This window comes from Hyperolius riggenbachi, chromosome 11, assembly GCF_040937935.1.
Source record: "Hyperolius riggenbachi isolate aHypRig1 chromosome 11, aHypRig1.pri, whole genome shotgun sequence".
NCBI classification, from domain to species: domain Eukaryota; kingdom Metazoa; phylum Chordata; class Amphibia; order Anura; family Hyperoliidae; genus Hyperolius; species Hyperolius riggenbachi.
Genome location: NC_090656.1, coordinates 208,262,571 through 208,279,388, shown reverse-complemented (window position 1 = coordinate 208,279,388; position 16,818 = coordinate 208,262,571). Strand labels below are relative to the sequence as shown.

General features: G+C 44.3%; 1 protein-coding gene and 1 long non-coding RNA gene across 4 annotated transcripts in view; one reads left to right on the top strand and one right to left on the bottom strand.

Moving 5' to 3' along the window:
- The window catches only part of LOC137538274 (uncharacterized), a 67,926-nt gene that overhangs the window by 50,677 nt on the left and 431 nt on the right, over positions 1–16,818 (top strand). Inside the window, exon 3 of the long non-coding RNA XR_011024729.1 lies at positions 642–737. This is a non-coding gene — a long non-coding RNA (uncharacterized lncRNA). The remainder of the gene's footprint in view (positions 1–641; positions 738–16,818) is intronic.
- The window catches only part of USH1C (USH1 protein network component harmonin), a 123,951-nt gene continuing 109,934 nt past the window's right edge, over positions 2,802–16,818 (bottom strand). For 2 of the 3 annotated variants that reach the window (XM_068260348.1, XM_068260346.1), the window contains 6 exons: positions 15,716–15,757; positions 13,768–13,821; positions 13,535–13,634; positions 11,701–11,810; positions 11,566–11,621; positions 2,802–3,149 (listed from right to left, as the gene is read on the bottom strand). In XM_068260348.1, the coding sequence (XP_068116449.1) occupies positions 3,137–3,149; positions 11,566–11,621; positions 11,701–11,810; positions 13,535–13,634; positions 13,768–13,821; positions 15,716–15,757 (375 nt within the window). In that variant the 3' untranslated portion in view covers positions 2,802–3,136. The remainder of the gene's footprint in view (positions 3,150–11,565; positions 11,622–11,700; positions 11,811–13,534; positions 13,635–13,767; positions 13,822–15,715; positions 15,758–16,818) is intronic. The other variant, XM_068260347.1, reaches the window with a different exon arrangement.

The following is a 16,818-nucleotide window of genomic DNA, read 5'->3' as shown; positions in this document are numbered from 1 at the left end:
ACACATTCTCCTACCCCAGTCCAGTAGTCACTGTCAGAATGTGTGTGTATTCGTGTAATATATCCTTAGTCAATGTCACATTAATCACTAGTAAAATACCTGATCAGGAGCCCCTATACCAGCCACTTCCTGCACCACAGACTTTTTTATGTAATCCTCTCATACCAATTTGTCTGGGATCCACCCCTTTTCAGTCAGAACAGCATAATGACATTGCACCAAGCAGACACAGCCAAAGGTAGAGATAATTTTTATCTCAGGCACAGCTGCAACTATTATTCTATACTGTGGTCTTTTATGATCCATTATAATTTTTAGTATTTAATTTTCTATAATTGCTTCATATGCAATAATTATGTACACGAAGGGTATGCATTTTTGTTTGATTTTTTTCTGGGTATGGATCCCCTCTTTTTAGGGGGACACGTGTGCGCTTCTGACATACGTCCCACATAAAGGTCTGGTGATGTCGGACAGACACATTATCAGCGTCTTTATTATTTGCAACCATTCTGTAATTGTAAATGTTAAATACCTATGCATTTGTTTACTGTACATGTTGTTTCTAAAAAGGAATGTACAGCGGGATGCAAAAGTTTGGTAACCTTGTTAATTGTCATGATTGTTATTTACTATTTTAGGCACTGTTATTGGCCTGATGAAGTGAGCTCAGACCCGTGAAACGTGTTGCCTGAGCTAATAAATTTATTTGTTTACACAAAGATCTCGTTACTGAGGTAAGTCACCTCATTTTCTCAATTTATCTGCTTTTAATTGTTTTATTTACACCAGGGCGCCACTTTCCCACATTTGTGTTACTGGGGTAACACGCATGTTGCTATGGTAATGCACATTATAACACGTGTTACTATAGCAACCTGTGCTTTATCCCCTAACGGGCATGGTGTTATTAGAGTAATGGGCAGCATTCCTCTGGCGTCAGAACTGGTAAAAATGCTGTGAGCGCCATGCACATGGCAAAATCGCCCCCTTTTGTGCATTAGGCCCCATATCTCTAAACAGGGATTGTAGATGCTAATGCATTAATATTAGATGGCTGGTTAAAGGACCACGACTGCGAAAAAAATGTAAAATTCAGTGTACTAATCTACATTTCTTCCAGAGCAAATTGCGCTATACATTTATTTTTTCCTATGTTGCTTTCACTTACAATAGATTTTAAAAATCTGACAGGTTTTGGACTAGTGCATCTCCACATAGGGGATTCTCATGATTTTCTTTATTTTCAAAAGGACATCCTGGTGGCAGCTGCTTAGTCCATCGGCCAGAACAGTGTGCAGGCGAGTAGGGAGGCTGGCTGACATCTTTCTACAGATTCTTTTCAGGGAGTGCTTTTTTATATAAATACTGAGTAGCCCCCATGAGGAGATGGACTAGTCCAAAATCTTTCAGATTTATACTGCTTACTGTAAGTGACAGCAGCATAGGAGAAAAGTAAATTGTGGTGCATTTTACTCTGGGAAAAATGTACTTATTATAGATTCGTACCTTAATTTTTAACATTTTTCCCGATAGTGGTCCTTTAATGCTTTCTCTGCCGAGAATCTAGCGGGTGGACAATGGCCTCCATGCATCACCAAATAATCCAAAGTGTCAGATTGTCCAAGCCCATTGTTTTCTGCATTACCCCTCCCACTCGAAGCCGCTCCATCATACGCCTCAACGCCATTCCTCCTCCTCCCTCCATAGCAACAGAATGTAGTTTAGCGACGTACGGCACTCACACAGGGTAACAGTAAAAAAGGGTGCAGGAGGCTAGTGGACAAATCGGGCGCCGCCATTCACTCCCATAATAAATATCGTTTAATGGGCGCCCGATAGGAAAAAAGGGCGCCGGAGAAAAATAACGTTTTAAAAGCGGCGCCCGGAGACTTAATGTTTTATTACTGCTTCTCATGATTACACATTATTTAATTATTTATACATTTTTTCATATTATTTTTAAACGAAAAACAGTACAATATTTTTTTCAAACATTATTTTTAAATGAAAAAACCGCACAATATGTTTTTGAAACTTTATTAATGCTTATCACAGGGGGGTCTTAGGTTTAGGCACCAACAGGGGGGTCTTAGGTTTAGGCACCAACAGGGGGGTCTTAGGTTTAGGCACCAACAGGGGGGTCTTAGGTTTAGGCACCACCAGGGGGGTCTTAGGTTTAGGCACCACCAGGGGGGTCTTAGGTTTAGGCACCAACAGGGGGGTCTTAGGTTTAGGCACCAACAGGGGGTCTTAGGTTTAGGCACCAACAGGGGGGTCTTAGGTTTAGGCACCAACAGGGGGGTCTTAGGTTTAGGCACTAACAGGGGGGTCTAGGGGTTAGGTACAGGGAGGGTTACTTAGGCACCAACAGGGGGGTCTTAGGTTTAGGCATCAACAGGGGGGTCTAGGGGTTAGGGGTAGGTACAGGGAGGGTCACTTAGTAATTTTTTTTTTAAACGTTATTATACGTTTCACTATTTATACGAAAGATTAACGTTTTTACAATTTCCCATTTAATGCACATTATTTAATGGTTTATAACTTTATAAAACATTAATTTTAAACGAAATACAGTACAATACATTTTTAAACGTTATCCATGCTTATCGTTTAAAACCCCGCGCCCTTTTTTCCCAGCGCCCCTTTTTAACGTACGCCTCACACAGGCCCAGAGAGTCAGACCATAAAAGAGGTCTCTGAACCCCACATTCTTCTGTTTCCTGCCATCAGGCTTGTCTTGTGGACAAGAGATTACTTTAGTTTACCATGAATTGTGTTGTGAAATAAATGCAGTTCCATTTTCTTTTTAAATATTTTTATTAGCTTTTTCTTTGCCGATAATGTGATTACTATTCACATTATAAGATCTTTTTTTATTAATCACAGCTTTCTTGTGAGTAGATTAATTCCTACACCAGCCACAAGTCTGCCGGCAGGAGAAAGTAAGTTCTGCGCCGACGGGAGGTCCAAGCTCTGCAATTGTGAGTTGAGTGGAGGCCGGTTGGCTGCCATTTCATGTATGTGATTCTCTATGCTGATTGGTTAGAGTGCCGCCATCATCGTGGTACTGATCTGATACGGTGTCACCTCACATGGAGACTTGCTATGTCCACTAGCAGTTGGGTACAGCTCCTCAGAATAACGTCCTGTAGGAGGAAGCACATGACAGTTATAAAGACGATAAATGAGATAACTGAACAAATGCAGCAACAAAGCCATGCAGCCGTGTGCAGGTTTCGGAGTGTGGAAGAGGTATAATGTGAAGGTCTCTGGATGGTGCACAAGGGCACAGATAAGGGTTTGGTGGCCCCAAGCAACCCCCTTCCCGAAGGGAGCAGCGTACAAAGTGCACTGCGGCGGAAGATGGGTGTGGCCCCAGCCATTGAAGAAAGTGGGTGTGGCCATGACATGATGTGGGTGGAGCCAAATAATAGTGAAATACAGGTAGTCCCTGGCTAACAAATGAGATAGGGACTGTAGGTCCTTTCTTAACCCGAATCCGTTTTCTTTTGTCCCCTTCGGCTTTGCCTGCGCCTCCTTTGTCCCTCTCAGTTCCCCCCTGTGCCTCTTTTGTCCCCCTGCCCTAGCTAGGTATAGGTGCCCCCAGTATAGGTATCCACCTGTAGCTGATGCAGAAGGTGTAATAGGCAGGTCTCTGAATGGTGCAGGAGGTGTAATAGGCAGGTCTCTGAATGGTGCAGGAGGTGTAATAGGCAGGTCTCTGAATGGTGCAGGAGGTGTAATAGGCAGGTCTCTGGATGGTGCAGGTGGTGTAATAGGCAGGTCTCTGAATGGTGCAGGAGGTGTAATAGGCAGGTCTCTGAATGGTGCAGGAGGTGTAATAGGCAGGTCTCTGAATGGTGCAGGAGGTGTAATAGGCAGGTCTCTGAATGGTGCAGGTGGTGTAATAGGCAGGTCTCTGAATGGTGCAGGAGGTGTAATAGGCAGGTCTCTGGATGGTGCAGGTGGTGTAATAGGCAGGTCTCTGAATGGTGCAGGAGGTGTAATAGGCAGGTCTCTGGATGGTGCAGGTGGTGTAATAGGCAGGTCTCTGAATGGTGCAGGAGGTGTAATAGGCAGGTCTCTGAATGGTGCAGGAGGTGTAATAGGCAGGTCTCTGAATGGTGCAGGAGGTGTAATAGGCAGGTCTCTGAATGGTGCAGGAGGTGTAATAGGCAGGTCTCTGAATGGTGCAGGAGGTGTAATAGGCAGGTCTCTGAATGGTGCAGGAGGTGTAATAGGCAGGTCTCTGAATGGTGCAGGAGGTGTAATAGGCAGGTCTCTGAATGGTGCAGAAGGTGTAATAGGCAGGTCTCTGAATGGTGCAGGAGGTGTAATAGGCAGGTCTCTGGATGGTGCAGGTGGTGTAATAGGCAGGTCTCTGAATGGTGCAGGAGGTGTAATAGGCAGGTCTCTGGATGGTGCAGGTGGTGTAATAGGTAGGTCTCTGAATGGTGCAGGAGGTGTAATAGGCAGGTCTCTGAATGGTGCAGAAGGTGTAATAGGCAGGTCTCTGAATGGTGCAGGAGGTGTAATAGGCAGGTCTCTGGATGGTGCAGGTGGTGTAATAGGCAGGTCTCTGAATGGTGCAGGAGGTGTAATAGGCAGGTCTCTGGATGGTGCAGGTGGTGTAATAGGTAGGTCTCTGAATGGTGCAGGAGGTGTAATAGGCAGGTCTCTGAATGGTGCAGGAGGTGTAATAGGCAGGTCTCTGAATGGTGCAGGAGGTGTAATAGGCAGGTCTCTGAATGGTGCAGGAGGTGTAATAGGCAGGTCTCTGGATGGTGCAGGTGGTGTAATGCTGATCCCATGCTGGAGCTGTTATTATGACTTTATTTTACTGAACCCTGCAGTACAGTACAAGCTAATCCTATGCAATGATGTGTGTATCACCCTGCCATACAGTAATAGGTGCTCCCATGCCATCTCAGCTTTTCATGCTCGCCTACCCCCCCCCCCCCCCCCCCATCAATACCATAATATGTTCTGCTGGGCACCATCTCAACAGACGCACCTATTGTCTCTACCCCCCACCCTTTAGATTGTAAGCCTCTGGCAGGGCCCTCCTCCATAGTGCAATCCTACTGACCATCACCCCTCGTGGACTAGAACAGTCTCTATTTTGACAAAAGACACTGAACTACTGTTATCAAAGACATTTGCGGGATCTTGTTTTGTTGTGAGCTCCTTGTGTGTTAACCCATTTACCTATTGTGCAGTGCTGCGTAATATGTTGACGCTTTATAAATTCATTAAATAGTAATAATCGCATTATGGCACTGCCTGCTGTAATGTGTCTGTCACGGCAGTGGCACCATGCCATTCATTAGAAGCTGACAACACGCTAGCACTAGCTGCTAGCATCTGTCACAATTCACCATCCTGTCCAGTACAAGCTGACCCTATGCTGCTATTTATATCACACTGCACTGTGCCATAGAGGACAAGCTGAACCCACGCCGGGCTATCTGCTATGTCTGTCACACCGCACTGTGCTATAGATAGAGGACAAGCTGAACCCACGCCGGGGCTATCTGCTATGTGTCTGTTACACTGCACTGTGCCATAGAGGACAAGCTGAACCCACGCCGGGGCTATCTGCTATGTGTCTGTTACACTGCACTGTGCCATAGAGGACAAGCTGAACCCATGCTGGGCTATCTGCTATGTGTCTGTCACCCTGCACTGTGCCATAGAGGACAAGCTGAACCCACGCTGGGCTATCTATGTGTCTGTCACACTGCACTGTGCCATAGAGGACAAGCTGAACCCATGCTGGGCTATCTGCTATGTGTCTGTCACCCTGCACTGTGCCATAGAGGACAAGCTGAACCCACGCTGGGCTATCTGCTATTTGTCTGTTACACTGCACTGTGCCATAGAGGACAAGCTGAACCCACGCTGGGCTATCTGCTATGTGTCTGTTACACTGCACTGTGCCATAGAGAACAAGCTGAACCCACGCCGGGCTACCTGCTATGTGTCTGTCACACTGCACTGTGCCATAGAGGACAAGCTGAACCCACGCCAGGCTACCTGCTATGTGTCTGTCACACTGCACTATGCCATAGAGGACAGGCTGAGCCCACGCCGGGCTACCTGCTATGTGTCTGTCACACTGCTCCGTGCCATATAGGACAAGCTGAACCCACACCGGGGATATCTGCTATGTGTCTGTCACACTGCACTGTGCCATAGAGGACAGGCTGAACCCACACCAGGGCTATCTGCTATGTGTCTGTCACACCGCACTGTGATATAAAGCAGTGAAGTAATACTGTGTCTGTGGAGGAACATTAGATCCTGTATTCATGTCCACATCTCAGATAATCAGCCTTCCATCACAAAGCATTACACCATACACACAGATGATAAGGGATGGTCAGAATGCAAGTACTGCCAACAAGTACAGATGTGAGGTGAAATTTGACAACGTTTGTTTTTTGCTCTACAATGAGTGTAATGCTCGGGGCTGAAACTGAATTTTGCAGAGGTCTGATCAGAATTTTGGAGAAGCCATGTACCATCTCAGAGCACAGCATGTACATGTACACTGGGGACAAGTGATAACCAGGGTCTCCATACCGTCACACACTACATCACACCATGCACACACATGGCAACAGGTTCCTTGTACTGTCACGATGCCTCATGCAGTACAAACACACATCACCCAAATCATGCTATATCCACACACCACACATGGGGGTTGATTCACTATAACAAAATAGCATACCTTGTTATCAGAGTACCATGCCTTATCAAAGTTAACATGCCTTATGAGAGTTAGCGTGCCTTATCAGAGTAGCATAGCGAGCGCTACGACCTTATGCCTGCTAATTGGCAATAACAAGTTTGCCTGTCGAGTGACAGACAGCCTATTGGGCCAATCAAAGTGTGGGGATAATGTCCTTTAAAGTGATTGGACCCGCAGGGGCTCAGGGCAGGACGTGTGGAGCTCTCGCCATTGCCAATTAGCAGGCATACGTTCGTAGGGCTTGCTATGCTACCCTGATAAGGCACATTAACTCTGATAAGGCATGTTAAAAAGGCACGTTAAGGCCGATGAGGTATGCTATTTGTTATAGTGAATCAACTCCATGGTGTCCAGCCTATAATTAGATGGCATCATCATGCTACATGCAGAAACCTGACACTCTGTATTAGCACACGGCATCATACTATACACACAGAAGACTAGTGTTCTGCGTCATCTGCTGTCACACTGCACTTGGCTGCACACACGGGAACCTGCCTATGACGATCACTGCAGCTGCAGCAGGAATCCTTGTCTATATACCGAGTCAGTGTTGCCAAACATCTCCCCGTTCTCAGGAGTGCTGCGCATACAAGAGGGCGACACTTCAGCAAAGCAGCTCCTTCCCCAACCCGAAAATAGATTCACACTACTATTCACAGACGTCGGTCAGGAATGGACACTGTGGGCCCGGTCCAATTCCCTTTTTCTCCAAAGTTTTCTCCTATGTGATATTTCCCATCTTATCAATGACATGCCCTTTAAGCCACCAGTAACCAAGAAAATGCTCAGGATATTTTTGGCCGTACAATTTCACTCACTTTTTGGTACATTTTCAATTGCAGAGTGCTGAAACGTTATTTTAAAATGAAGATGAATAATTATCTCCAAGGAGAAAACTTGTGAGGAAAAGTGAATTGTATCGGGCCCTGTGTACTCAATTCACTAAAACCTGTTTGGTAATCAGGTAAAACAATTACCAAATAGGTCGGTTAAATACCACATTCTGTGTTTTAGACTTTTTTTGGGAATTCAGTAAGATTTTCAAACACTTTGGTAATTTACCGAAAAACATGGCTTCAATTCACCAAGACCTTTCTATTCTATGGAAACAGCGCTCAACAACCCAAATATTAATACACAGGATTCCACATTTAAAAAGTCCACAACACCCTCAATAGGTGTGATCCACAGGTATCCAGTTAATAGTCCAACCAATAATTCTTCATATACAGTTCATAGCAGTAATGATATATTCTCACCGGAACAATAGGCCAACCACTAACGATTAGCAATCACGTTTTTGGACCATGCCAGCACACGAACTCCTCCACTGATATAGGACTCCTCAGATGTGTGTATACATGTCATATGAAAGAGAGACACAGCAATAGTGTGATACCGTTTACAGAGCATACACTATCCAGCACCACCAGTGCTCCCACTCCACTCACGGGTCACCCTAAAGTGCCTCCACCAGCTATGCACTCAAGCCTCTCACCAGATAATATGGCCGACCCTTCACAGACCAGCAGCTCTAGCTTGTTGTGATGACTTTCTCTTGTGTCAGCAAAGAAATGATCTAGGGCTCAAACAGCTGTACCATAGCGTAATTCCATTTAATAAAATATATTAAAAAGAGCAAGTGCACTTACAAACATCCAGTTAAAATGCGCATATAAAACAAACCTCGAGGTGATCCAGCGTCTGACCGGCTCCTACACCGCCGCCCGACTAGTTTCGTCACTTGGACTTATCAGGAGCTCCTGATGAGTCCAAGTGACGAAACTAGTCGGGCGGCGGTGTAGGAGCCGGTCAGACGCTGGATCACCTCGAGGATTGTTTTATATGCGCATTTTAACTGGATGTTTGTAAGTGCACGTGCTCTTTTTAATATATTTTATTAAATGGAATTACGCTATGGTACACCTGTTTGAGCCCTAGATCATTTCTTTGCTGACACAAGAGAAAGTCATCACAACAAGCTAGAGCTGCTGGTCTGTGAAGGGTCGGCCATATTATCTGGTGAGAGGCTTGAGTGCATAGCTGGTGGAGGCACTTTAGGGTGACCCGTGAGTGGAGTGGGAGCACTGGTGGTGCTGGATAGTGTATGCTCTGTAAACGGTATCACACTAGTGCTGTGTCTCTCTTTCATATGACATGTATACACACATCTGAGGAGTCCTATATCAGTGGTGGAGTTCGTGTGCTGGCATGGTCCAAAAACGTGATTGCTAATCGTTAGTGGTTGGCCTATTGTTCCGGTGAGCATATATCATTACTGCTATGAACTGTATATGAAGAATTATTGGTTGGACTATTAACTGGATACCTGTGGATCACACCTATTGAGGGTGTTGTGGACTTTTTAAATGTGGAATCCTGTGTATTAATATGTGGGTTGTTGAGCGCTGTTTCCATAGAATAGAAATTTTGTACGTAGTGTGACACACACAATTGAAAAATAGCGATCCGACCAGACAGAGATTTATTAATATTTATTAATATTTAGAATATCTATTGAGGAGCGCACTGATCAAATATAGAATTTTTAAATTCACCAAGACCGGTTTGGTAAAAGTCTCACCAACTGTGGAGTCGGTCTAGACTGCAAGCTGTGTTCTGCTACAGTGATGTTCTCCCACTTCTGGACAGAGTTCTTCAGGTGGTCCGCATAAGGGCTGGTTTACACAAAGAACTCTTTTCAATGCTTTTCAAAGCGTGCAAGTTTGAAAATCGCTAGGCTTATGTAACCCTATGAGGGTGTTCCCATAGAAACATTGTGATTTTGATAGATGTGCAAACAACCTGCATGTAGCATTTTTTGGAGCGATTCAACTTAACCTCCCTGGTGGTAGCCTTGAGCTGCGCTCAGGTTAGCCGCCAGGAGCTCAATGCAGAGCCATGGCAGGCAGCGGGTGTTTTACTCACCTCCCAAGGAATCCAGATGCCGGCAGCCATTCTCTTTCCTGTCCTCAGAGGCTCTCAATCACTCTGGTGAGATTGCCGTTGGTGGTTATAGCACCACTCGGAGGACAATGAGCTGTATTCCAGAGTGGTGGGGCTGCTGCAGGCATTCTGGCTGGCGGCATTTTTTTCTGATTTTAGGGTCTGAAACGTGCTAAAAAGACCCTAAAATCTGCCAATAATCATACCGCGAGGGAGGTTAAATGAATGTGCAAAAACGCTCATTCATTCAAAAATCACTTTCCAAAATCGTAATCGATGAACTAAGCCTAAAACATGAGCCTTCCTTTGCAAGAGCTGCTTGTGATGGTGTATAACAGTAAAAGGCATCCCCGGCATCCCTATAGATCTGCATGCATACCACTAGAGGGGCCTTTCTCAAGTACATATGTTTCGCCTGCATGGTAATTTTGGTGCAGGGAGAAACAGAAAGACCGCTCTCCCTGCGCTAGGTACTCTTTGGGAATACAAGTATATTCTCCTACTGACAACCTAAGCATGATTCAGGGTCCAGCTATTGCTGGCATCTGAATTACTGGACATATGTACTCAATTTGGGCTACGCCGCTATAGCCGTAATTAACATGCGCCAAAATGACCCGACTTGCCTCTCTCTGTAACAGTCCATGCGTGTGCGCATCTAAAGAGATTTAGAAAAACCTCTAAGAATGTGCCGTGCTCCTGCATCTTGTGTTTTTTTTTTTTTTTACTTTCTGCTGCCCCGCCTGGTGGTTAATCGGCACCAATGGAGTGAGTAGTAGGACTGGGTGGCTCCTCCTATTTGCGGTCTTGTTTACCTGTCTATTTTACCGAATGGCTGTTTCTTAGATACTGACAGCTCCAGGCTGGAGGTAAAATATCACCAAACAACCAAACCAACTCACTTGTTTTACCGCATGCATGAATTGACGTTTATTGGGGTATTTACCACACAAGTTGGTAATTTACCTCCCCGGTCTGTAATATTACTTTCCTATGCTGTAGCAGCTATAGTGAATTGAAATTTGACAAGAGGTTTGGTAAAATCAGCTGAATTTCACTTTGCCTAATGTGGTAATGCTTCGTGAATTGAGCCCCTTGCCATCGTTTTACCATGTGGCGGTAGTGCAGCATCTATTCTGCATGATCATTTCACACTGACAGGGAAAGTACCATGGGACTACCAAGAGGTGGCCAAAAACCACTGCACATAGCGTCCACTCAACGCGACCCTTATTGTATGCGGGGCCAACCATAATTGTGAATACCACCATTGAACCCCCATGTCTACATTTTCCAGGACAGAAAGACGTGTAAACGCTGGGATAAAATGCTAGGGTGAATTTAGCCTAAAGAGCACCTGTACTACATGCTGAGGAGGAGGGAGCAGAACCTGGTCTTGGCTCCTATGAAAATGAAGATTTAAATGTATGCGGAATGTGCTATTTTTAAAGAAAAGTTTAGCACAGCCGTGTTCAGTTAGATTGTTAAAAGTATATTGCCGTCAATAGCACTGGAACTTTTTAATGTTGCCATGGCAACCGCCACAATTTTAAAATTTAAAGTGAAATGTGCAGATAGCAGCAGAATATTCAGAGTTCTGCAAAGCCCTCGTCTGCAACCCTCCCCCCCCCCCCCCCCCAACCAAAAACAAACTTAAAAGATGGTAGATCCAGCTTAGTTTTGACATCAGTGATTTGTACCGCTCCCTGCTATCCACCCATCCAGTGAAGGCCCCAACTGAACACTGATGTCTCCCCTGTGTAGTTGGAGAGCTTCTCTGACCGGGGACATGATTTACCCCCCCCCCTTCCCCCCCAGGACTGTCAGATTCATTCCAGGTAAGCTGCAGAACTTACACCTCGTCGTCGTACTCTTTTGGCGGAGACACTGCAATGACCAGGTCTATCCAGTCCTGCAGGAAGAGGCAGCAGTTAGAAGTGGCTGAATGTAGGATCATTTAGGAATATACATGAGTATGTCAGGGCACTTACCCCTCCTGAACTCCAGGCTTTGGCCAGGGTGGCCTGTGCTTCTGATAACGTCACATCAGTTAAAATCTTCCCGTTTACAGCCAGGATCTCGTCTCCTCTGACAATGCCCCCTGCAAGCAAGAGACACAAGGGCTTCAGAGACTACAGGAACCCAGTCTATGGGAATCACCTATAAACTACCTCCGTCACTGGATCATAGTGCTCCTGTCACACCTGTTCATTGCATGTATGCAAATGTTACACACATTTATGCAGCTTAGAATAATCACATGCAGCAGGTAGGGCATTGGTCCATTTCCAAGCAGCATAAAACCATCAACAACAACAGAAATAAAGGCATCTTTTTGGCCATGCCTAGTCTTGAACTGAAGAGGAACTGTAGTGAAAATGACATAATGAATACAATTGCTTACTGTTTACAATATTCATTTATAGATTATTGAGTCAGTGTTTGCCCATTGCAAAATCTCTCCTCCCCCTGATTTACATTCTGAAATGTATCACAGGTGGTGACATGTTTAGTCCTGCCAGGTGATCTGTGCGGAATGTTCATTACAGAGAGTTCTATGCACAGAGGGAAAAATTGCTTGCTTGGCAGCTGCAAACTGCCATTATTTCCCACAATGCAATGAGGTTCACAGACAGCAAACTGTCAGGACCACGGTCCTGACATCACACTGTGGGAGGGGTTTCACCACAATATCAGCCCCCTGATGATCTGTTAGATAAAAAGGTAACAATTTCTTGTGGGGAAAGGGGTATCAGCTACTGATTAGAATGGCATTCAATCCCGGGTAAACGTTCCTCTTAAAAAGGAACTCCAGTGAAAATAATGTGATAAAAAAGTGCTTCATTTTTACAATATTTCTGTATAAATGATTTAGTCAGTGTTTGCCCATTGTAAAACTTTTAAATCCCTGATTTACATTCTGACATTTATTACATGGTGAAATTTTTACTGTTGGCAGGTGATGTAGATGCTGCTTGCTGTTTTGGCAGTTGAAAACAGCTATTTCCCACAATGCAACAAGGTTCACAGACAGGAAACTGCCAGGAGTACCACGGTCCTCAGAGTTTCTTGTGGGAGGGGTTTCACCACAATATCAGTCATACAGCGCCCTCTGATGGTCTGTTTGTGAAAAGGAATAGATTTCTCATGTAAAAGGGGGTTTCAGCTATTTCTCATGTAAAAGGGGGTATCATCAGCTACTGATTGGGATGAAGTTCAATTCTTGGTCACGTTTTCTCTTTGAGACCATGTTGGTCAAGTGTCACTGGATGACAATGGCACAGTCTAACTGCCACAATATTGATCAATAAGAAAACAGGTCAGTGTCCTTTCCAGGAAGTGCTTTAAAAAAGGTATAAAGAGAACTTTGAGAATCCCCATTAAATGGTGGACAAGCCTAAAACCTGTCAGTGAGGGGTTTAGAGATATCGTTTGAAACACATGAAGATATGCATATGCCGCTATGCATATATCGCATATACTGGCTGATCCAACTGGCGGGTCAATTCCAGTGACTACTGGGCAGCTATCGTGCAGTTGGATGGTGTGTACAATGTTGCACAAGCAACATTTCATTGTACTAGTTCCAGAGCATGAGTGCATGTCATGAACAAACATTATTCAACCAATATAATTATTTGTAATATTATTGTGTGAACATCGTTTACCGTAACTGCTTCCGGACCAGACGGCTCTGGCCTGTTTAAGACCACAGCCATCCTTTCCCCATTCCGTACTGCGATTGCCTCTACGCACTGGCAGGAATAAGCAGCCTCAAACAATTAGATGAAGTCTTATTCTGTCTAAACTTCCAGCAACTCTCACCATGCTTGTCAGCCGCTCCTCCATCATAGATTGCAGAGACAACGATCTTCCCAATGGGAGACTCAATACCGCCCTCTACAGCCAGATCCAGAGCACCTTCCTGCAGTCAATGGCAAGCACAGAACAGCATTACACAGGTGTGATGTCTTCATCGGTGCTGAATAATTTCAGAGGCTACACAACCTCACCCACAGAACCCCACCCACAGAGCAACATCCTTTCACAAGCTTTACCTTCTTTATCCTGAGCTGTCGCACATCCTTCCCCGCAATCTGATCTGCTGTGAACTGAGGGACACATAACAGATTATCTCAGCTGATGTGCATTCTACAACATAATAAATAATTACAGTTGGCTGCCTTCTCTGCAGGATCAGAAGTATGATGTGAAAAAGGAAAACACAGCTCACCGACATAACATCTGCCATATAATTCAGCAGTTTCATGGGATAAACAACCGTATGCATGTAGGATGATGAGGTCATTTCCTGCCCCCCCCCCCCCCAACTCAGTACCATGCAGTAAGAACAATTGTGGGGTATAGTTATAATTAAAAAAAAAAGCATACACCCCCCCCCCTTAATCCTTTATACCCCATGCATTTCTAGATTAGCTAAGTCTTTGAGCGTAAGGCCATGCGGGACATTCTGCAAGAGGATGGCGTAGATTCTGTTCTGATGTCAAGAACAAGTCGCTCAGCCACACCTTTGGTGACCAGGAGGAGGTGGGGGTTAAATATAAAAACACCTGAAGTCTAGAAAAACTACTTTGATTAAAAAAAAAAGAAAAAAAAACTAAAAATTGTTCAATTAGAATCCTTTTTTTCTTAGGATTCTCATTGATAAAATCAATGGGATGCTACAGCAGAAAATTCAAAAGAATGTTGCTAGGATTCAGTTCTCAGTGCTATACTGTAGTGAAAAAGCATCTTTGAATCTCTCTCCATGGCTTCCCATTGGTCCATTGAGACAACCAATAGGAATTCTCAGCAGAAAGGATTCTCGCTAATTCAGATCAATGGACTAATGGGGAACCCTAGCAAGAGGTTGGAAGAGGTTTCTTGCACGGGCTCCCTTTTCAGAAGAGCTGCATCGTATGGCATGAGGACAGTGAGAACTCAGAAGGTGTCAATCCCCGAAGGATTACAATAACAGAGACAGCTCAGAAGACATTGATATGGGGAGGGACATAAAGAAAGCCTTGTTTTAAGGAAATATATATCTATTTTAATATAGAAAATTAAAAGGCATTGGGTGTTTGTTTGTTTTTTAGCCATTTGCAGAGAAGGACTAGTATACCCCTATACTATTTCCCGTAAAGAAAAGAGGTAGTATGAGGGTAGATATTGGGGGAGCTCTCTTATGCAAGGGGGCTTCTCGTATTCATCTTAATCTACCATCAAGATCTACTCCAACTGTGTGGTGCGGTCATTATCCCCACCCCCTCCATGACACTGGGTACTTAAGTCGGGGGAGAGTATTCTTTCCATGTCAAGATCCATATGGGCTGATATTGTTCTGTCCTTGGGAGAAGGAGGCTACCATTTTTTTCAAACTAATAATAAAAGTAATATTATTATTATAGCGGAAAGTGGTGATCCATAGGCTTGATTCACAAAATAGTGCTAACTGTTAGCACGGCCGTTTTCGCGCGAATTTTGGCATTGCGCGCAATCGCGAATTTTCATGCAAAATGACGTTTTTGCGCGCAAACGTAAATTTTCATGTGAAAGCAATATCGTTTCGTGTGAAAATTCGCGATCGCGTGCAATGCGAAAATTCGCGCGATAACGGCCGTGCTAACAGTTAGCACTATTTTGTGAATCAAGCCCCATGTCTGCAATGGAAATCCATGGAGGCCATTTTTGCTAAATTTCTGTGTACTTTGCAATCTGGGGCTGACTGGAGCTTTGTCGTGACAATGGTAATTATGATTCAAAGAACTGATTGCCACAGCCCCCCCCCCCCCCCCAAAAAAAAAAATCAGATTGTCCATTTCTAACACCGTAAACAGAAATCTTAAAGGCGCAATCTAAATGGTCAGACTAGAAGCAGCCATCGGTTATCAGCTTGCCACTTATATAATGTGTAGGTACAGGAAGTGATGATTGAGTTGCAGATGCCACACAACACAATGAACCGATCTCTGCATCCAATAGATAATGCATTTGGCTCTGACTCACCATGGTGTACGGGTCGAAGTCCTCCACATATTTCTGGAAGCCCTCAACAGAGAGAAAGTTAGAAAGCGTCACATGGAAACACATTACATCAACAGTACATGAAGCCTCATACACACGCTCTGTTACTATTGTCTGAAACTATCCTTAGAGGCTGTTAAGACATGAGCTCTGTACACATGGTAGACCGCAGTTGTGGGAAATGAACAAAAGACAATGGGTCATTTAAAAAAAATGCCCCAACAATGGTAAAAGACAAAGATTACAGTCCATGGACGGATCAGTGTTAATCATTTGTATTGCACAAAGGCAATGATCGATCCATTCAATATACTACATGTGGCTAATTTAGCACTTCCGGGTCCTCAATTTTGCACTTCCGGTAACCATCCTATCGGGAGACTGTTGCTGTGCCATTGAATTCAAATATGCACTAACATCCTTTGCTTGTCACAAACTGTCAGGGATTGATTGTTTTCTAACAACTGCACTCTAGGGTGTCTACAAAGCTTAATGGCTTCAAGAACGACTGATGTATAAACACACTGCTATGGCTCACCAGTAAGTTCTGTGTTATGGTCATAAGATGACCACAAACTACTGAGTCTTAACAGCTAAGAACTAGCATGTGTATGAGGCTTTCCAGAGAACATATCGTTTGAAGAGTCAATCAGAGGAGGAAATGTCTGTCCTGACAGCCAGACTCTAATCACTACTCTTGCCACATACTTACTGTGATAGGTTTTCATTACCTCTCCTTGACCTGGCAGCATCAAACATTCTGGTCAGCCAGGGCAATGGAGACCTCAGAGTGGTGGTATCTCTACAGAGGGGGATTCTGGAATGTGGGGGTAGAGGAGGCCCCAACACAGCAACATCTTTGATAATCCCCCTACCAGTAAAGGAATTGGCAGAACAAGAATGGCAGAACAACAGGAAGTGAGGTTTGCCGCATCATAGTACAACTTACATAATGAAGTCCACCTTTACTGTGTCAAACATCATTAATCATATTTTACAAGCTTTTAAATAAACAAGAGAGAAATAAGTAATTTAGGAAGATAATTTTATTCTGATATTATTGATGGTTGCTGTATGTAATATGA